Genomic DNA, 23511 nt, shown 5'->3' on the forward strand with positions numbered 1-23511 from the left:
TCCCATTCTGTGCTCCTAATGTCACATGGCTTTTCATAGCACCATCTATATTCCTCTTCAATTCTTCAAAACATTTTACTATTGGAGGAATCACTCCTCTCAGGACAATATCAAACTCTAGCAATGCTGTGAGTTCGCAAACAATGACAATATTGTTTTTGGAAAATTCTAGAAACGATATAAACATTTAGGTGGCAAAATAAAACATCATACATGCAGCCAAAACACAGTAACAGCTGCACAAATGACAAAATGTCCACAAAAAGTCCTTTGATGTGTCAGTGGAAGTCAAAGGGTTTTGGTAACTGAACAGAAGGGTTGGCATCCCATTTGACCATTATTCTTCCTATTTTGACATAAGGGGAGTATATATATGTGGGATTTTTTGTTTGTTGATTGGGAGACTATTTTTTACTGTAGTGTGCACATTGCAACTGAAAAGTCATTATAAGATTGTGTTTTAGGTGTAGTCAAGCTCTTATAAACTGTGTGAGAACTTGTTGTAGCCTTGTTGGCTTGGTATGCATTTGCAATTCATTTTTCAATATTGAGCTGGGGAGTAAATTGCTCTCTAAGCTGTTGCTTTTCACCCAACTTGGGTTTTCTCTGGGTCAAAATTGTTGAACAGTTTGGGTGTTTACATTGTTGTTTTCAGCATTCAGAATGTAAGTTATCTATATTTTCCTTGTTCTCATTTGACATAGTAGTTTGACAACCATTGTATATGATAGATTGTGTTAGTGAGGAGTTCTCTATATTTTCCTTATTTTCATTTGTCATAGTAGTTTGACAACTATCGTATATGGTAGCTAGTGTTTGTGAGGAATTGTTAGAGTTATTTGCATTAGAATTCATCTACTGATAACTCCATATGTAGAGTATCTACCCTGGTTTATGGATCACTATGGGACCCAATTAACATCTGTGAAGAATAGAAAGTAAATGGTAAAACAATTTGATCTTCTTTTTGTTGCCTCAATGTTTCTTCTAATAACATGTTTATCTATTCTTCATAAATAATAAAAAACAAAAATTAAGAGCAGCCTGAAAGGACTTAGGCCCATTAAGGAAACCAGAAAAACCAATGACAAGCAAGAAGCTTACAACATTATTGATATCTCAAGATTCCCGCTCTTAACTGCTAGCCAAATTTACTAGCAGAGCAGAAAAGGCACTTGATAGTTCAAACTTAGACTAGAACAAACATTAAAACCAAAGGTCTTTTCATCTCCCGTAAAATATGAGATCGATGTCTCTTAATAAACTGAATTGTATGTTGAATCACAGGAAAATCAATGATCTGTCCACTAAATTTGTATTGGCATAGACCTAGTAGAGTAAATTGTAGGTATAGTAGGTTGCAGCAATTGATAAAATTCCAATAAAAAGTGAAGGGAGAAGTGTTAAGTCAAGTAGGTGTTTTGTTCCCAGGTAACCTACAAATGTAATAGACAGATCTGCCAACACTCTGGCCAATGTTCCAGCTTCTGTTGACAATAAACCTCCATTGTAGGTTCCCCGAGCTAGCCTTGAAGACATAACCTTTGATAACAGAGACAAATTTACACCTGGCAACGTATCAGTCAGAAAAGAATTAGATTTCCATCCTAAAACTAACTACAAATGCATTTCCCAAATGAAGTTTCTTAATGAAGCAGTAAAATAATGCTAATTCCCATGTAGTAGAACGATAGAAAAATGAAAAATGAAAAATGAATCAATGTTCACTAATGATAGAGTCAGTCAATGTCACTTAAAGGATATAAAAACTAAGGGTTGGAAATACTTAACCAAATGAGAGAACACTAAATCTAAAATTGTAAACACTAGACAAACAAACATATACAAATGCTGCATGATTAAAGAGTCCAAGAAGTAAATTTCAAGAATCTTCCTTAAACCTTTTAAACACTAAATTTAAATTTTGTTTTCCAAATGTGGCAATTATAATTGAGAGGACACTATATTCCTTACATCTCTCCACAAGGACACCTATACAACACCACCAAATAAATTTCAGATTCAAATAGCTCGTGAAATCCCTTTTTTTAAAATCTCAAAGATATCAGTTGGAAAGATTAAAGGTACTAACTGCCAAAAGAAAAAGTGGCCACCATCAACATAGTTCACTTGTTGTAGCTTTTCATTAGTAAACATAGGGGTAATATAATTTCATAATCCCAAGATCGCACAACAAATGGATCAAGCATACATCACAAGTACAATTGTGATAGCTCATACACATATCATAGGTACAATGGTGACTAGTTCATACAGACGTTACACATACAATAGGTACTAGCTCATATGCACCTCACAAGTACAAGGGTGATTAGCTCATATGTACATCACAACTACAACACTGACTAGCTCATACACATATCTCAAGTACAATAGTGACTAGCTTAAGCATACATCACATGTTTGCATAAAAAATAATCAATACTATGGAAGTGGATGCAACCTATTGTATGCATCATCACACTACCTGATTTACTAACACATAAGCCCATAAATAGACCTCATCTAGAAAAGGAATGTCGTTGAATCCCATACTACACCGTGGGTCCCATCCTTTTCTTAATCCATCACCATCTATGATGACAAACAAACAACCCATACCATTTGATGTCATCATTGACAAGGGCATAAACAATGTGCATAAAACTCATGTAAGTACACAATCAATGACTAACATATAAACAAAGAGTGACTAACACATCTACAATGAGTGACTAACACCTACTCCTTTTAGTGCATCCTAGATAGAAAAGAAATGTCAGTGCATTACATACCACACCACGGGTGCCATACTTTTCCTTGGTCTTTTCCACCAATTTTGATGATGGCAAGAATCCCATACTATTTTGAGTATAATATACACCCCTTTTTTAATGCAAAATTATTTCAATTGAATTGAGATACAAAGTGATGTTCTTTCCACTTTTTGATCACAAAGTTCCTAAGATGGGCAAGGTGAGAGCATATGGTGTTCAGGACTATACAATTAACTAGAATGTTGCAACTTAAAAGGAAATGTAATAGGTGGAAATCTTGCCAATCTCACATTTTCATTGGAATGCTTATTCAATAACTGAAAAGAAAGAACACTTCCTGCTTATTCAATGGGGTGCGTGTTGATGTGTTTTTTAGCACCTTGAACACAAAATAAAATACTAAGTATTCTATCTTCTCTTGAAAAAAGAAACCTCATATGCTAAAGAATATGATCAATTGAGACACCTCCAAGGTTTACGACGCGAACAATCAACTTTAAATTCTAGATAGACTTAGTGATGTGACATGATGATGCTGGTAAGCACAAAGGGGCTTATGCTTATAAACACGGCTGGAATGTGGAATCTAACTGACTTTGGAAATAAAAGACAAAAGGAAAGGGTTTAGAGAGTCTACGCTAATCCTAAGAATGTAAGGAATGATTGTTGACTTGATGACACCAAACCAAGCTTCGCTTCGCCACGAGGAAACAACTACACAAAGATGGTGTAATCTCCTAAGGATGAGTGAATGATTTTCATACCACTTATGCACACCAACACCATGAACAATGAGCATAAAGCAATTGAAGTTAAGCTTTTAGATAAGTTCACTCTAACCATTGCACTGCAATTTGCAATCAACAAATTCCAAATGGTTGAACATTAGGTTTCACCATTAATCAACAATAAGTTCTTCCATTCATCTAATCAACTCCATATAAACAAATCTAACTTGAGAAATAGAAACCATGCAATACATTGAGATAACACACAAGAATCCACCATAACATAGGTTTGGCAACAATTCCTTCTCCTACTCTACCTCTACTTGCTTCCTACTTATACACTTCCAACTTTTGATCAACTATTGTTTGTTAACCTTCACAAATGAGAGGTTTGAGCCTTATATAGAGGTATCGATTACAATTCAATGGCTCACATTGATTCAAGATCAACGACCAAGATTACATGATGAAACTCTAATTAGAGTTAGTCGTAACCAACTGCCTTTGACCAATGACAAAATTACAATGTATTGGACACATGTATTTCTTTGAATATGAACCAATAAGAAATGAGGTTATGTATGTAGAATAATATTTGATTTAGCGTCATGTGTCATTTGCTCCTTCACTAGATGAGACAGGTGCATTGAACTTGGACATGCTGACTTGGAATCTCTTGATTGGTTTGACAATGACTAGGCACCAACTTAGCATCCGTGTCTTGTAGATCATCACAAAGAAATGTTTGTGTTTCAAGCAATATCTCTCAATAATCAACATTTCCAAGCCCAGTGTGATGATGATGACACATATTCCCAAATTGGATCATCTAGATCAAGTTTCTAACTTTGATTAACTCTTCCAAAACTATCTCCATTCCTTGATCACATTTGCATGTCACCTTCTTGCTTGGTAATTGTTGTCATTTTATGACACCCTTGGTCCATCGGCAAGAACCGATCAGAGATATGTTTCATGGACCAGTGTTGACCCCGGTTGATCAAGGATAAAGGCAGTAGAATCATGGTTTGAAGTGTTGCCTTGTCGGAAGTCCCTAGGCCCTCTCTTTCCCTTCTCCGAAACTTTGGAACCCTGAGGTTCTGAAGTTCTTTGCCCTTGTCTCTTTCCTTCTTCCTTTTCCGGAACTCCGGAACCTCGAGGTTCCGAAGTTCTTTGCCTTAGTCTCTTTCTTTCCTACTCCGGAACCTCGAGGTTCCAAAGTTCCCTTCCTTCCCTTAGCTTTTCTCCCTCTTCCCCCGGAACTCTAGAACCTCGAGGTTCCGAAGTTCCTTATCCTTTTTTCCTCCTTCCCTCCTCGAAACTCCGGAACCCCGAGGTTCCGAAGTTCCTAGCCTTCCTTTCCTTCACCTCTTCTCTTAAGTTTCTCCTTTCCTCGGAACTTTGAAACCCCGAGGTCCCGAAGTTCCCCTCCTCTCTTTAGCCCTTTCCCTTTCTTCTTCGGAACTCCGGATCCCCGAGGTTCCAAAGTTCCCTCCTTGCCCTTCTTCCTCCTTCTCTCTGGGACTTCGGAACCTCGAGGTTCCGAGGTTCCTTGCTGCCCTCCTTTCTCCTATCTCGGAACTTTGGAACCCCGAGGTTCCGAAGTTCTTCCCTTGTCTTCCCACTTCGAGAGTCCGAACTTCTGAAGTCTCTGGACTTCCTTCTGACTGGCGACACTTCCGGATGGCGTGATCGACACTCAAGGCTTTTAATGCTCCGACAGTTTTGTGACTTGTGCACATTCTTTTACGGAGCCACAAGGGTACATTAAGTGTTTTTCGCAGGATTTCCATCAAGGAGGTACGGGGCCATGCTTGGTGACTTATGCCATGTCTGACTTTGGAAGGTTAGTTAGTCCACCTTCCTCAGAGTTGCCTTTGGTGGTATGGCTAGGTTGCTTGCATGTACAAGCCAAGTGCATGCACTTCCCTACACTTCCAGACTGACATGCAGGGGTCATGATCACCATTGTAACCATTTTTCTATATAAAGGCTGTTAAGCCTCATTGTAAAGGGTTCTCTCCCTGCTGCCTTGAGCTTTGCTATGCTCTTTCTCCCAATTGGTAGACCTTCATTGTCACCAGTCAGGGGTGTCAAGGTTGTAAACACTCCAACTCCCAGGTCTCATTCTACTCCTCCATTTACAAGACCATTACTATCAAGGGCTCCCACCACTCATATCAATAGACCATTGTTCCGCATGGCTAGAAATCAAGTTTTTGTTATCTTCAATGGAGGGAGTCCCCTTATTTTGACTCAATGGAGCAACATACTAATGGCTGCGTTGAAGAGTATACCATACTTCACTAATGAAACAACTACTACCCCCATTGAGCACATTCAAGACATTGCAAACATCTGCTCTGTCCATAATATCACTCAGAATAATGTTGCTGTTAGACTCTTAGCCACATCTTTGAAAGGCAAAGATTTGCAATGGTATAAAGGGTTGTTGTCTAGCTCCATTCACAATTGGGACGAATTGGGGGGGAGAGGTTGTGCAACCATTTCGAAGACAAAAGTGATCACCTATCACTTGTGGAGCAGTTAACTACGATCAAGAGGGCACCCCACGAGTTCATGGGAGACTTCAACTTCAGATTCCATAAGACATGGAATAGGATTCCTTCTCTAGTGAAGCCGTCTCCAAATCATGCCTTCTTGTATTATCTTAGAGCTCTCAACAACGATATAGCTGTCATGATCCAATCAATGGGTGGAGCCTCTCTACCGGGTGCATATGACATAGCCATAAGAGCAAAAAATTGTTTGATTCAGGTTGGGAAGATAGCTCCAAGGCCTCCAATGCCTCTCTTCCCAAAAGCTCCTAGTCAACACCCCACTTTGGCTCCTATCCCCATGGCTTCCGCAGGACAATCATCCACACCCTCTACATCCTCCAATGAGATCCATGAGGTCAAGGCTCTATTGCAAAGCTTTAGCAATGAGTTGGTGACACTAAAGAGGCAGCAAACTCAGTATAGAAGACCTTATCAGGCACAAAATCAGAATTATCAGCAAAATAGGCCACCCTTTCGAGGGCAAAACCAACGGAGCAATGCCAAGCTGTTGAATAGTGTGAATCCCACAACCGCAAGCAGCTCAAAGGCAACAGTTCCAATGCAAAATAACCTTGCCCAAGAGCAAGATTGGTGTCAACCATGCAATTTGCCACACAACCAAGGAGCATGCCAAAATGGAGGGTTTGTCCAAACCTTAGAGGTGCAGGATGAGCCGATCACTTCTGGCCAGCAATATGACCCAAATCAACCTAGTGTTGGCACTCAGGCTCACTTACAAGGGGATTCTACCATTGTCAATTGGCAGGAGGCAGAATTCTGTGGTTTGAACCAAACAAATGGTGAGTCTATGCTGTAGTATACAACGTCAAAGAAGAGAGCCATGGAAGTTGCCTCACCTTCTACATCAGCCCAAGCTCCAACACCCAATGTAGCTGCCCATGATACAAGCCAGAGTACCATGCAAGGGAGCAAGAGGCAGGAAGAGGCCCAAGTCGTCCAAAGAGCAAAAGTAGACCTTCTAGCCTCAAAGGGTCCTCTAAAATCAGCTGGTGTCCCTTTCAACATAATCGATCAGATGAAGAAGGCCAACCTCAACCTCACTATGTGGGAGGCCCTTTCAATCCCATCTCAAAGGGATTTGCTTAAAGAGGCATTAAAGGATGTAAATCAGTCAGGTAGTGAGGCAGTAGTCAACGAAAAAGCAGCCTCCACCAGTTTGGTGCAACCCAAGGAGGAAGAAGATTCAAGAAAAATCAGCAAGCCTCCCCCCTTCTATCTCTCCTTAATCATAGGAGATAACTTGATTCACAATTGCATGATAGATTCAGGAACTAGTAGCTCAGTCATGCCTAAGAAGGTAGTTGATCTTCTTGGCATAGAATACGAACCTGTGACCAAAGGGGTGGTCCAGTTAGATGGCACTTCTATTAAGACAGTAGGGGTGGTAAAATATTTGAAGTTAACCTTGCATGCATGCCCTGGTTGCATTGTCTTGCAAGACATATCAATTATCGACCTGTTAAGGAATTTAGATCAAGGATAGAGAATACAATAGTCTAGTAATATGTAGTGGTAATATGTAGTGAGGATAGACTTTAATAAGATCACTGCAATGAATATGTTTTACCTCCGATGTGTATATATATATATATATATATATATAACTCTAACTATTAATCTTCTATGATAATATCGACAGCTTGCTGGTTCGTGAAACTGCCACAGTTATTGGTTTTAGTTCACAGCAAGTGTCGATGCCTATAAATAAAAGGATGAAGAGTCATGTCCACATGGGGGCATGACTTCTACGTGGCTTATGCCACGTAGAGTCTTGACCCTACGGGGACATGACCCTTCATTCAATGTTATTATATATTACTTGCTTCAATCCAAATGAAGCTATATCCTTAACACTCCCTCTTAGCAAAAGAGGATTGAATTTCATAATTAAGTTTTAAGGAACAACATTCTAGATATACACATTTATTTGACATGATCATTCACTAACACTTACTAGTGAAATACTTCATATCTCAGAGAGATATAGATTATCTGATATCCAGCACTCTGGGACAACAACTACTTGAATTCTTATCAGATTGCAACTTTGATTCCAGAGACAATTGTAACATTGTCATTATCATAGGTGAAATAATTTTAGTATCATGATATCCGGCACATTCCGGGACAACAAATTAATGTAGTCAATCATGATATGATTGTTATCATAATTTCCGACATATTTCGGAACAATCATTTAATGATAACAATTCAATAACTCATCATAGCAAATTTAGTATCAAGATTTCCGACACATTCCGGGACAACAACTTAATGTAGTCAATCTTGTTAACAAATCAGGCTATTGTGAAAGTCGTCACCTTACAATAGTGATCTTACACTTACATCACATGAAAGATCGTCACCTTCCATGACATAACACATACAAGCAATATTGCATTCAAGATATTCATAAATATATCAATTACATATGATTAAGATTAATATCAGAAATTTCCATTATAATTTAGTCATACCAAGTTTACCTCTAAAGTACTCCACTTTCAACTTTGCAAGAGGTTTGGTGAATATGTCGGCACTTTGCTCTTCAATGCTGATGTAGATCAATTTGATAACATCTCTGTCTACCATATCTCTTATGTATTGGTATGGGATTTCTATATGCTTGGATCAATTATGAAAAACTGGATTTATAGAAAGTTTGATGCAGCTTTGATTATCACAGTGAATCACAGTGGGGTTTAGGGGCTTCCCAAATAGTCCAACTAGCAATTTCCTTAACCATACTGCCTCACGTCCTCCCATGGAGGCAGCCATATATTTGGCTTTAGTGGAACTCTAAGCAACTGTTGACTGTTTTCTGCTAAACCAGGATATCATAGCTGATCTAAGACTAAAGCAACACCCCATTGTACTTTTACGATCAATGGAACTTCTTGCCCAGTCGGAATCAGAATACCCTTGGAGTTGTATCTCAACATTTTTATACTTCAGGCCAAGTCCAATAGTGCCACGCAAGTATCTCAGAATATGCTTAGCAGCCATTAGGTGAATCTTCTTAGGTTCGCACATGAAATGACTTAACACATTGGTAGCGTAACAAATATTAGGGCGAGTGTTTACCAGGTACATAAGAGATCCAATAATTTGTCTATAGTATGTAGGATATGTAGGTTCTGAATCTACTGCTTCACTTTTGAGCTTATGAAGATTTGTTTCCATTGGAATGGATATAGGCTTACAATCTATCATACCAAATCTGGTCAGGATATCAGTGGTGTATTTTCCTTGATTTAGGAAAATATAATTCTCTTTTTGCCATACTTCTAGGCCCAGAAAATAGTGTAGTAGACCTAGATCCTTCATATCGAATTCAGCCACAAGATCTTGTTTGCATTTTGCAATGAGGTGATCTTCTCCTGTTATCAACAAGTCATCAACATAGAGAACAAGTATTAACATGTCACCATCTGATATTTTGAAGTATATGTTAGAGTCTGCTTCATTTTTGGAATATCCTAGTTTGGAGAGATAACTATCTATCCTTCCGTACCATGCCCTGAGAGCTTGCTTAAGGCCGTAGAGAGCTTTTTTTAGTCTACACACATAGAGATTTCTATCATGTGTAGCAAAGCCTTCAGGTTGTTCTATATATACTTCTTCCTCAATAACACCATTCAAAAATGCGGTCTTCACGTCCATTTGGTGTATCTTCCACCCTTTGGAAGCTGCAATGGCAATGATGGTTCTTACAGAAGTATATCGGGCAATTGGAGCAAATGTCTCTTTGTAATCAATTTCAGCCTTTTGAGAGAACCCCCTGGCAACGAATCTGGCTTTGTGTTTTTCAATACTACCATCTGGTGCATATTTGATTTTGAATAACCACTTTGATGAGACAACTGATTTGTCTTTTGGTCTAGGTACAATGTCCCAAACATCATTTTTTAAGATAGATTGGTATTCCTCAATCATTGCATCTTTCCAAGCTTGACATGTTAAAGCCTCTTCAACATTTGATGGTTCAGATTTTGTAAGTTCAGTCATGAGGGCAACATAGCATGATTGACTTCTTGTTTTCTTATTCTCTTTGAAGATTTCATCGGGTTCCACATTATTTTCTTCAATCATCTTTCTTGCCCATAGTGGTCTTTTCTTGTTGTTAGGATTTTCAGCATTCTCGAAATTAGGTGATTGAAGTTCATGATTTTCTATGCTATTCTCACTCTGATTTTCAATTGTAGGATTTTCATCTAATTCTGTGGTTAGATCATCTTCTGCACTTAGAGATAGTTTATAAGTAGCATCTTCTTCAAATTTGATATCTCTATTGATTTCAATGGATCTTTGTCCTGGAATATAGACTCTGTATCCTTTCGTGGTTTCACTGTAGCCAACAAATATGCCTTTCTTCCCGGAGGGTTCTAGTTTGGTTCTCTTTTCTTTAGGAACGTGAATATACACGTGGTAACCAAAGATTCTTAGATGGCTTAAATCTGGTTTATTTCCTGTAAAGGCTTCTTCAGGTGTTATATTCTCTAGGATTGAATGAGGGCATCTGTTTTGAATGTACACAGCTGTATTTGAGGCTTCAGCCCAAAATGAAATATGTAGATTTTGATCATGCATCATGGCTTTAGCAGCTTCGATGATGGTTTTGTTTTTTCTTTCTGCAACTCCATTTTGTTGAGGATTATAAGGTACAATACACTCCCTCTTAATCCCAACAAAAATGCAGAATTCTTTAAAATTTTCAGAGATATATTCACTCCCATTATCTGATCTTAGACTCTTTATTTTCTTCCTAGTTTGATTTTCCACTAAGGCCTTAAATTCTTTAAATTTCAATAACACTTCATTTGATTCTTTGTGTTTTATGAAATAGATCCAAGTTTTCCTAGAGTAATCATCAACAAATGTCACGTAATACAAGAATCCCCCTAGTGATAGTAATGACATTGGACCACACAAATCAGTGTGGACAAGTTCTCTAGTACAACTTTTGATTTGTGTTCACTTGAGGGAAAGGACCCTTTTGAGTTCTTCCCTAGAGCACATCCTTTACAAGTTCCAACATGATCAGATTTTAGATTGGGTAATCCTGTGGTAATTTTTCCTATAGAAGGTAGGGCACTAAATCGAAGATGTCCTAATCTTCTATGCCAAATTTCATTAGAGTTTGATACTTCATGATTTAGTGCTTGTTTTTTAGTATTACATAATTTGTATAAACTACCATCTCTAGATCCTCTAGGAATAGCATTCTTTATGTTGGAGTTTTTAGGCCAGAGTAGAACAGTATCTTCATGGAAGGTGACACGATATCCTTGATCAGCTAGTCCTGAAATAGAGACCAAAATCCTTTTGATACTTGGTACAAAGAGAACATCTTTCAATTGTAATGTAACTCCTATTCTTAATTGAATTGAGCAGGTCCCAATTCCTTTCACTGGATAGGTAGAATTGTCTCCTATTGTAACTTCTTCGGTTGAGTGGCCTTCAAAGGTTTCGAATTGATCTCTAAAACCCGTTATGTGTTGAGATGCTCCACTGTCGATTATCCACATATGTTTGTTTGAGTTTAGTTCGCTTGATAAGGCTAAGAAAAATAGAGGATTCTCTACTTCCTTGACTTTAGCTATGGTAGCTTGAGTTTTCTTTCTTTCTGGGCAGAAACCTGTGAGTGTGTCCAAATTTATCACACTTGTAGCATTGAATCTTGGAGAAGCCTTTGCTTTTGTGATTATTTCCTCTCTTTCGTTTGAACTTCCTTTTCTTCCCTTCGTTTCTTGTGTTAGCATGTAGTGCTTGAATTTCTCCCCCTTTGTTTGGACCCAATCCTCTTGTGATTAGCCGAGATTCTTCTTGAGTACAATCATTCTTGAGTTGATCGAATTTTGGTAGTGTCGGACGAGCACTAATGCCTTGAATAAAGAATTCCCAACTGGATGGTAATCCCTTAAGTGCTATTAGAGATAGCTCCATATCATCTATATTATTCCCAATAGTTGACAATTGGTCTTTTAATTCTGAAATCCTCATGAAATAGGATGTGATTGTTTCTCCTTTGTTCATGTAGATATGCATTAATTGCTGTTTTAAAGTGAGTAATCTGCTTGCATTATTTATTTCATATGAGTTTTGAATTGTCTTGAACATATCATAAGCTATAGTTAGTTTTGAGATGGTTGGGAGAATGTGATCTTTAACAGCATCAATTATGATTTTCTTAGCCTTGTTGTTGTGTCTTTTCCAAGTTGTTTTCTCTCGCTCGCCTTCGGGCATCTTCGTATCTTCTTCTATGTATGCATCTAGTTCGATTTCTTGAAGAATTGCTGTTATTCGAATTCTCCATGAGACGAAGTCGGATGCGCCTTCGAGTCTATCCTCCACTCTAACACTGTTCACCATGATTGATTTTCCTTTGATTCTGAGTGCAAGTTTGAATTTTTTTTAGAAAAGAGGTATCACTATTTTATTATTTCTCTACCAACGTGGCTCTGATACCATGTTAAGGAATTTAGACCAGGGATAGAGAATACAATAGTCTGGTAATATGTAGTGAGGATAGACTTTAATAAGATCGCTGCAATGAATATGTTTTACCTCCGATGTGTATATATATATATATATAACTCTAACTATTAATCTTCTATGATAATATCGACAACTTGCTGGTTCGTGAAACTGCCACAGTTATTGGTTTTAGTTCACAACAAGTGTCGATGCCTATAAATAAAACGATGAAGAGTCATGTCCACGTAGGGGCATGACTTCTACATCCCTGCCTTCTTTGCCATCTGCCTGTCTAGAGACTTCACAGCCAAGATAGGTGGGTACCTGTCTTCTGACTGGTCCCATATGCTATTTCGAACAAGGTATGGTACCAAGGTCACCACAACGGCAGAGCCCATTGCCCAAAACCACATTGAGCCCTACACACCCTTCCCTATAAACATGAATTGCACTTTGCATGAAGAAGGGGAGGAGTGTGCTATCCGTGAGCCTGGTACTCTTTTGCAGGAGGTTCTTGATTGCTTGTTGGACGAATGGGCCAATGCCTTTCAGTTTGATCCATTAGCTGAGACTGAAGAGACTGGGCTTGGCACCTATTGTATCCATGAAGAGGATACTCCTATCCCTAACCTCATCAAGACACAAGGAGATTCAGAGGGGTTATGGAATGGTGCAGGTGCTGAGGTGATGCTTGTTTCTCCTGAGCAAGAGAAATATTTCTTCTCCTTTAGGCTTCAATTTGGTTGCACTAACAATGTCGCTGAGTATGAAGCCTTGATCTCCAACTTGCACAAAGCAAAAAGATCAAATCTCTGCAAGTACTTGGAGATAGTGAGTTGGTTGTTAAACACATCCGAGCCCAAAGTGTAGCAAAGAACAACCTACTCAAATCGTACAAACATAGGGTTTGGGGTTTGATTGAAGGATTTGAGGCCTTCAATATCCAGAGAATTCCTAGGGGTCAGAACAAGCATGCTGATAGGCTTGTAGTGGTTGGTGCTCAGTTCGACATACCAGCGAATGTTGCAAGAGAGAAGGAGCAACACATCAGACTTGTTGTGAGGCCTGTTGTCCCAGACAATCAAGTGAATTGGCAAGTGTTTGAAAGCGATCAACAAATTGTCAACTTCTTGCAAAATGAAGCAGAATTTTCTGCTAAAAATCAGTCTAAGCTGCAAGACCAGTATGGAGATCAAATCACGCAGCTCAACTCCAACAAGCTGCCTAAAGGTCTAGTTACCTTGGAAGGCATTTTCAACTCGGATGATCAGTTGAAGAAAAAAATGAACTTGGCTGCAAAGAGGGGTGATTACAAGCTAGTTGTTGCTGCTGAGGGTAGGTCCTTGAACTTGGGCAAGGTGTGTTCCTCAACCGAGCAAAAGGCCTTTGTTGAGCTTTGCCAACAATATGATGACATAGTTGCTTGGACCTATGAAGACTTGAAGGGTTTTGATCCTAGCTTAGCCTAGCATACTATAGAGCTAAACCCGGATGCGGAGCCAGTTAGACAAAAGCAAAGGCCAATAAACCCCAAAATTGAGCCACTAATGAGGAAGGAGTTGACCAAGCTCATAGAAGCCAATATCATCTTCCCTATCAAGCACTCGTCCTGGGTGGCCAACCTTGTCCCTGTAAGGAAGAAGAATGGGGAAATCAGACTATGTGTAGACTTTAGGGATCTCAATAGAGCCTCCCTCAAGGATCATTATCCCCTTCCCTTTATGGAGCAAATTCTCCAAAAGGTCAGTAGCTCAGAAAGATTTTCGTTCTTGGATGGGTATTCAGGCTACAATCAAATCTTGGTCCAAGAATCAGACCAATACAAGACTGCATTTACTACTAAGTGGGGCACCTATGCTTATTGTAAAATGCCCTTTGGGCTAACCAATGTAGGTGCCACAATCCAAAGAGCAATGGACATGGCTTTCAAGGGTGTATTAGCAAAGTTTGTGCTTGTATACCAAGATGACATAACTGTTTATTCGAAGCATGCAACTGACCATCTTGGTCATCTTGAGCAAGTGTTCATGAAATGCAAGGAGTATGGTGTGTCCTTGAACCCTAGCAAGTGTGTATTTGCTACTGATCAAGGAAGATTGCTAGGACACATCGTATCCAAGGAGGGTTTGACCATTGATCCAGAGCGAGTGGAGGCTATTCTTTCTCTTCCACTCCCCAGTCACAAGAAAGGATTGCAGAGTTTCCTTGGTAGGATAAAATTTGTGAGTAGGTTCATTCCCAACCTTGCCACCATGGTAAAACCCCTCACTTCCATGTTGAAGAAAAGCTTGTCTTTCAGTTGGACCAAGAAGGGAAGGGCCAGTTTCGAAGAGATCAAACAAGCAATTGCTCAGGCCCCTATCCTTGTCAATCCTAATTATGAAAGGGATTTCGTCCTCTATACCTTCGGAGGAGAATCCAGCATCTCAACTGTCCTAACACAGTTGAACGATGACAGGTTAGAGCAACCTATTGCTTTCTTTAGTGAGGGGCTAATTGACTATGAGCTTAGATATAGATATGTAGAGAAGCAAGTCCTCACTGTTGTAAGGGCATTAAAAAAGTTCAGACACATGTTGTCCAACAACAGGATCCAGCTCTTAGTTCCACATGCAAGTGTCAAGGATTTCCTTCTAAACAAGGACATCAGTGAGAAGAGGGCTGGGTGGATAACCAAGGTCATGGAGTATGACATCAACATCAAGATCACAAAGCTTGTAAGAGGCAGAGGCCTATGTGAACAACTTGTCTCATCTTATGAGACTACTTCAGAGGTCGCCCTTGTGTTATGAGAGGATCAACCAACTAGCAACAACACTCATTTCAGTTGGGTAGGTGACATGACCACCTTCTTAATGGAAGGTAGATACCCCCAAGGTCTGGATCAGACCAAAAGAAGGCATTTCAGGTTGCAGTCCATTTCCTATGTCTTAGTGAATGGCAATCTTGTCCAAAATGACTCCAATGGAGTCTTACTAAGATGCATTGAGCAAAACCAAGTTAGCAAACTGTTAGAGGAATTTCATGATGGCTCTTCAGGGGGCCACTTCTCTGCAAGGACTATGGCTATCAAAATAATGAGGGCTGGTTATTACTGGCCATCCTTATTCAGTGACTCGCATAGATGGGTGAAGAATTGCAAGAAATGTGCTCTCTTCTCTGGGAAGCAAAGATTAGTTGCCCTACCTCTTCATCTTATCCATGTAGATCAACCATTCGCCCAATGGGGTTTAGACTTCATTGGCATGATAAACCCACCTTCTAGTGTTGGTCATAAGTTGATCTTGGCCAAAATAGATTACTTCACTAGGTGGACAGAGGCAGTTGCATTGAGGGATGCCACTGAGGCTTCAGTGTTGGAATTCCTTGAGGGAATTGTGACAAGATTCGGTGTCCCCTCCACCATCATATCAGACAATGCCAGGGCATTTGTTGGAACTCAAATCAGTTCTTGGGGAGTTAAGCATGGTGTATACTTGAAGACATCATCCAATTATTACCCTCAGGGTAACGACTTCGCCAAATCCTCCAACAAGAACCTCATCAGGATAGTTAAAAGGACAATTGAAGACAATCAGAGGGCATGGCATATTAAGTTGAAGACAACCTTATGGGCTGACAGAATCACACCCAAGAGGGCAATTGGTTACTCCCCTTTCATGCTAGTGTATGGGAAGGAAGCAAGACTCCCAACTTCCCTGGAGTTACCCTCCCTTGAACTAGCACATCAACTGGAATTAACAGAGAATGATGCCATGACAGTAAGGCTAGCAAAGCTGAAGCTGATGGAGCTAGAAGAGGTTAGAAGTAAGGCTATGCATACATTTGAGACTCATCAAAAGCAGGTCAAGAAAGATTTTGACAAAAAGGCGACTAATAGGGTCTTCAAAGAGGGAGATCTAGTTCTCAAGTGGGATGCAGACAGAGCCAAAGCTGGGCAACACTCCAAGTTTGATGCTATCTAGAGTGGCCCATATGTCATCACTAGTTGCAAGGAGACCAATGCATTTCATCTCTCCAGGCTTGATGGCGAAGTTCTTCCAATCCCAGTGAATGGGATTCATCTCAAGCCCTGCTTCTAAAGATGATGTTCATAAATATGTAAATATTAGACTAGAAGTTGTTTTGCTTTCATAAGTGCTTATGCACATGCCGCATTCTCCTTAAGAGGGTGTACGCTCTAGTTTTCAGTTTTCCTCCAAGTGATGAAACACACATGTTTGGTTCTTTCGATGACTCAGTGCCCAATGGATGCTCAAGGCTTTTGGACTTTATGCTTAGCAGGCAAGCATCCCGCAGAAATCGCCAAAAATGTTGTCATTTTATGACACCCTTGGTCCATAGGCAAGAACCGATCAGAGATATGTTTCATGAACCAGCGTTGCCCCAGTTGATCAAGGATAAAGGCAGTAGAATCATGGTTTGAAGTGTTGCCTTGTTAGAAGTCCCTAGGCCCTCTCTTTCCCTTCTCAAGAACTTCGGAACCCCAAGGTTCTGAAGTTCTTTGCCCTTGTCTCTTTCATTCTTCCTTTTCTTGAACTCCAGAACCTCGAGGTTCTGAAGTTCTTTGCCTTAGCCGCTTTATTTCCTACTCCGGAACCCCGAGGTTCCGAAGTTCCTAGCCTTCCTTTCCTTCACCTCTTCTCTTAAGCTTCTCCTTTCCCTGGAACTCCAGAACCCCGAGGTTCCAAAGTTCCCCTCCTCTCTTTAGCCCTTTCCCTTTCTTCTTCGGAACTCCAGAACCCCGAGGTTCCGAAGTTCCCTTCCCTTGCCTTCCCCGGAACTCCAGAATCCCGAGGTTCCTTGCTGCCCTCCTTTCTCCTATCCCGGAACTTCGGAACCCCAAGGTTCCGAAGTTCTTCCCTTGTCTTCCCACTTCGGGACTCCAAACTTCAGAAGTCTCAGGACTTCCTTCCGACTGGCGACATTTCCAGATGGCGTGATCGACACTCGAGGCTTTTAATGCTCTGACAGTTTTGGTGACTTGTGCACTTTGTTTTATGGAGCCACAAGGGTACATTAAGTGTTTTTCGCAGGATTTCCATCAAGGAGGTACGGGGCCATGCTTGGTGACTTAGGTCATGTCTGACTTTGGAAAGTTAATCAGTCCACCTTACTCAGAGTTGCCTTTGGTGGTATGGCTAGGTTGCTTGCATGTACAAGCCAAGTGCATGCACTTCCCTACACTTCCAGACTGACATGCAGGGGTCATGAACACCATTGTAACCATTTTTCTATATAAAGGCTATTAAGCCTCATTGTAAAGGGTTTTGTCCGTGCTGCCTTGAGCTTTCCTATGCTCTTTCTCTTCTCTTGAAGATTTGTAATTATTTTTGCATTTCTGCAACTGTAAGTTTGGCCTTTGGCCTTTGAATGAATTGAAACTACCATTCTTGCCTTACTTTAACTTATGCATGCTGTGTATGTGTTCTTACCTCCATTATAAGTGTATGTTTGTGGTTTTCTTTCACATGTATGCTGTGTTAACTTGTTTTCTGAGTGTGACTTGTGGGAATCCTTCTCCTCTCTTGACACTTAGAAAATCCTAACCTCCACATGCATTTGGGTCACTCATGCAATTGAAGTTTGTGCTTCCTTTGGGCATTTCAATTGATTCCTTGTGCTATTTCGGGTGGGGAGAGGAACAATCTCTTCTTGGTGCATCACCTCCTTCTATTTCCAGCATTCTCTCTTCCCTTTACCTCTACAAGTTGTTAGGATAGGCTTAGGAGTAAGTTTAGAAGTGTTGAGTTGGTTCAACACTTGCACTTGGATTGAGAAGGAAGCCGGCCTTCTCCGGAGATTCAACCCCTTGCGCAAGGTCCCACACTTCGGGGTTGTTTCCATGTTTCACAAGGTTGCTGAGTTGATAGCTCAACAAGGGTGCAAGATTTTGTGATAACAGTAATCCTTCTTCATGATGAATTTCACCTTGAACATCTCACCTCCTCTTGATAGTCTTTGATCTTGAAATGTGGAACATGTCCTTCATGTAATACATGACTTCATGATGTCTATGATTGATCCTCTTGTGCATTATGCCTTTGATCGGGATACCTTGTTATTCTATTGGCTTTGAATCTTGGATTTCCAAAGGAAATTCAAGATAATTGCAAAATTTTCTCATCTTCATTATGATGTCTTGAATACCTAGAGCTCTCTCTATGTGGTAGTTGTAACCTTTAAGTTGTAATGCTTTGAATCCTCCATCCCTTCATTTACATTTGTGATATCCTTCTCACACCTTGAAGTCTTGAAGTTGATATGTCCTCCACCAGGCATTTCCCATGAATGTCTTGAATATGCATTCCTCGATGAGTTTCATCCTTTAAGCCTCCCTTGCTTGTTTCCATCTGCAAAACAAACAAGCAATGAATTAAAACGTTTATGACATTGAATCAACTTACAACTTCATGCCAATTAAACTTGTTAGATGCCTACTTATGAGCGCATTTCATGTGCATGTATGCACAAACTTGTGCACAAATATAATTCATTGCAAGTGAGGGCACAAACTAAACATCCTAATGCACAAAACTCTTGAGCTCACTTGATGTTGGTGCATACACAAAACTCATTTGGGTGGGTTTGAAGGGGGAGTATGCACAAAAAGAGTGGCATTTACATGCACCCCTACAAAAACCTTATGCCTTGATCCTTGGAGCAGCTTTATGAGCTCTTGTTCTTGATGTCGTATTGTTGAAACATCCCCCTGCATAGGTAAATGTTATCCTTGTGTAGCCCTCTCTAAGTTGCATCTTTGAGATTATGATGATGTATCTCCATGATCTCATCATTAGGAAGTGAATCTTGTCTTGAATGCATTGACCTTTCCCCTTGATGTTGAAATCCATGACATAAGTGAATCCTTTAATGGAGTTCACCATCACACCATGCATCCCTTCCTATGTCAAACCCCCTTAAGGTGTCTCTGATTTTGATAAACTCCTGTCCTAAATTTGCACCTGCCTACTATAATTTGCTATGTCTTCTCCCTCAAATTCTGCCTTAGTATTGATTTGATCTGATGTTGAAACAAGCAAGTTAATTCTTTTCTTTATAGGCCTCTCTCACCCCTTCCAATTAACAACCCTCCACTAGCTGACTAGGGTTTACTAATCATTTGTTTTGCCAATTTAATTTTCTGATTTCACCTCTAAGGGAGCCAAGTTAGGTGCCTTCCATCTGAGTGGGTTTTGGGGGTGGGATTGCACAGAGTTGGGTGGGCTTTGAGCATGCATTTACACTACTTTGTGCAAGCTGACTTGAAGCTATTCCATATGTTTTACCCTTGCTTTCTCATTGAACTTTAAATGCCTCCTTCACTTTGACTTGGGTCGGCCTTTCTTTTAGGCACACATGAGGTTAGAGCAGGGCTGAAGTGTATATATACACAAAGACCAGCAGATTTCATGAGTATCCTTGCAAAAATCAGAGCACACATAAGGTACAGACCTGCACAAAATGGAGAAGATTTGAGACATGAGTCTATACAAAAGCAGAGTGGATTCTAGAGGGTTGTATGCACAATGTGATCAGATTGTAGACATAAGCTTGCACTGTTTGAGTGCATCATCCTTATGCACATGCACCATTTTGTGTAAGGGTGGGTTTGACAAGCATATGTGCACAAAGAAGGGCACATTTGAGACCTAGACCTGCAAAACATGGGCAACAATTAAGGGTTTGAGCGCACAAGGATGTTGGGGTGCAAATGAGGTGGTGCAATGCACACAAACTGACCCTTGAGCTCATATTGCAGGTGTATTTGCACAAGATTTTGTGAAGCACATTTGGGAGGTATGTGTGCACAAAATGCAAGAGTGGGATTAGGGTGTTGTCTTGCACAATGTAGTGCAAGTGTAAGGGCCCTTGAGTCTACACTTAGACATTTTTTCGAATGATCATAATGAGGTCGGGCTTGACACTAATGCACAACTTACCCCCTTTGGGTATGCATAACCTTGTACAAGCCATGATGGGGTTGACTCCTGACTTGTCTAATTTTCACACATGTTTCCCCACCTAGGTCCTACATAAATATAGACTTGTAATTCATGACCTTAGGCATAGTGCTTGTTGCTTGCAATTCCTAACGGAATTGCAAGCAAACCCTACCACTTCTCACTTGATACCCATTTCTCACAACATCCTGCACCTTGACAACATTAGTAACTTTGACAACTTTTGACGGCATTGACAACTTTTAGCAACTTAGCAATTTTGACAACTTTGCAACATTGACACCATTTGCAACCTTCCTCAATCCCCAATCCTAACACTCACAAAACATACCCCCCCTCACAAGCAAAGCCCAAAGACTACAAAACTATTGCCAAGATAAGGACAACTAAACCTAAAACACCTAAGCTAGGAAGCGAAAAAGTGGGGTCCCCATTTGCAATGGGGTGTGTATATTTGAAAAATAACGATGTGTAGATGCAAAACTTCCAGTTATTCAATGGGGATGAACAAACATGACTCTTCCACTTATTCAGTGGGTAAGCAAATATGGCACTTCCACTTATTTAGTTGGTAAGAAAAATACAAAGGTCCCCACTTATTCAGCAAGGTAAGCAGATCCAATATTTTCCACTTGTTAACTAGGGTGAGTACATATATCAATGAGAAATTGTAAAGACCCTTACCAATTTTTCACCAAATTTTTGGACTTTTTCCCAATATCAAATAGTTGAGTATTTTATCAAACAATTATCTGCAATAGCTTGCAAGGATTTTCTATCTGAATCTGATTTAACTATATGCTGAAAGGATTGGTAATGAAATTGCATCACATAGCTATCATTCATTCATAGTGTATGAATACATTGAAGACCATTCAACATGCATAAGGCTGAGATAACACCGGATTTTTAACAGTTTTCTGTTACATAATATATAGATGTGGCAAAGTCTGATTTCTGACCTTTTTTAAAAGGTAAAAACAATTTTAGTCTACACCAACCATCTGATGATCTACAATGAGGCCCCATGAACTCTTAAAGGCAAACCTTTGTCTTGACAAGACCTCATGCCCCAAACTAGAGATGGTTGACTACCATATTGATGTCGAAACCCTACCATGCAACTTTGAAAACTTTGGATTGCTGCCCCCAACAAAGTATTCTCTGCACTAATCCTTCATACCCCAAAAAATGGAAGGGTGGCTGCCAAGAAAGCCCACGGATGGCATAGATATTCGTGCCCAACACAAAGATGGTTTGCGGATAGAAATGGGAAACTAAATCACTCCTATCTATTACACTTCAATGCCCAGCTTTTGAATGCAAATCTTAGACTTGGCATCCAACTATGAAGCCATTGATCGCTCAACCATTCATTCGCTTCCATTGACCAGCCAAATATATGGCTTAACTATGGCGTCCAACCTTGTTTTAATGCAAAAAATCCAAACAATGATCTTCCACAACAATTTGTCTTTCCTGTAAACCCCTTCAAATAGTCTAACAATTTGTCTTTCTTGCAAGACTTCACAAATTATCCAATTGTTCAATCCAAGTGTGAAACTTGTATAACTTCACCTACAAATTAGCCAGGGAGGAATCTTGCACTACTGAAGCCAATCCAATACAATAGATGCACCTATGAATCCTATGCAAATCCACAAAAGTTGGCCGAAACAGGTTTTCATCTGCTCAACTAAGAAGAAACTGAAGAATTTTCATCCTAGGGCTTGTTGAATCAAAACAAGCTCTCAAAGCTCTCCACGAAATAGCAAGTCAAGAATGAACAAATTAAGTTTCAAATCTTCTTTAAAAACCCTCCTTGAACTTTCCATAATATCCATTATAAAAAATACTTTTAAAATATCATTCCATTTAACTCTTTATAAGTGACTTTATAATAAATTACTTTCATTTCATTTTCTTGATCATAGAGTGACTATAATTTTTCATTGTCCTAAGTACTACTTAAAATTTAATTAATTATTTATTTTTATTAAATACAAGTAAAGTTAGTTTTTTTTATTGACAACTTAATTTTAATCATTTAATTATTCTCTAGGGTCAAACATTACAACAATGATCAAAGCCCATTGGTAGTACCATAGTACTACCATCTAGTGTATTACAATTATATATCAAATGCCACACAACTCAAATAAACTATTGCAATACTCCATAATAAACTAAATAACGAGGATAATCAATGTAATCAGGAACCCAACAAGTAGAATGCCTCAGATTGATGACAATAAGGTTTTTCAGATCTGATATCAACTATAACACACTGAAAACAGATATCAATAGCAAGGAAATCACCCAAAAAACTCAACCAACACACCAAAAATGAACATAAGCTGATTCACCTCCTCCAATCAGCTCCAAACTTCACCAAAGCTCACTGAATGAGAAATATATTAGACTAGTAATTGAAATTAGACATGTGCAGGTCTTCTATGGCATTGGTACAATAGGTACAATCATCAAATTATCCCCAAAAAATCATCATATAGTAGTTTCTTCATCATGAAAGCTCTTGAAAGCTAAAAACAAGATATAGGCAACCTCAAACAATGGATTTTGTGCACTTAACACAAGCGTTTCACTTTAGGATTCTCACACCTAGCTAGTAGAAGTGTATGGTTTGTACCTAAATAGTACGACCAGTCTTTTCACTAGTCTTTCAGCACTCTTCAAGCATATGATTAGCAAATATAGAAATCAAAAAAGGTAAACAATAAATAAAATATCATTTAAATCATCCATATACCTGCAACATAGATGGTACAACCAACATGAAGATGTACGTCCAGACTAGGAGGTACAACTAGCAGCAAGTCCTCTAATATAATCCAAATTAATCACTTTAAAACTTGTCAGCAAAAACACCAAAATTCTTTCACTCAAAGCATATCAAATTCATCCATGATTGAAATCAAATTGGAACTTTGCTTTGCACCTCATTGCTGATTTTTGCATGATA

General features: G+C 39.5%; 1 protein-coding gene across 9 annotated transcripts in view; it reads right to left on the reverse strand.

The window, feature by feature from the left end:
* Positions 1–1033: 1033 nt before the first annotated feature.
* Positions 1034–23511, reverse strand: part of LOC131048348 (SPX domain-containing membrane protein OsI_21475) — a 275121-nt gene continuing 252643 nt past the window's right edge. For 8 of the 9 annotated variants that reach the window (XM_057982273.2, XM_057982271.2, XM_057982270.2 and 5 more), the window contains one exon: positions 1034–1568. In XM_057982273.2, coding sequence (XP_057838256.2) covers positions 1330–1568 — 239 coding nt within the window. In that variant the 3' untranslated portion in view covers positions 1034–1329. The remainder of the gene's footprint in view (positions 1569–23511) is intronic. The other variant, XR_009106396.2, reaches the window with a different exon arrangement.

The sequence above is a fragment of the Cryptomeria japonica genome, chromosome 8 (assembly GCF_030272615.1).
Source record: "Cryptomeria japonica chromosome 8, Sugi_1.0, whole genome shotgun sequence".
In the NCBI taxonomy this organism is placed as follows: Eukaryota; Viridiplantae; Streptophyta; class Pinopsida; order Cupressales; family Cupressaceae; genus Cryptomeria; species Cryptomeria japonica.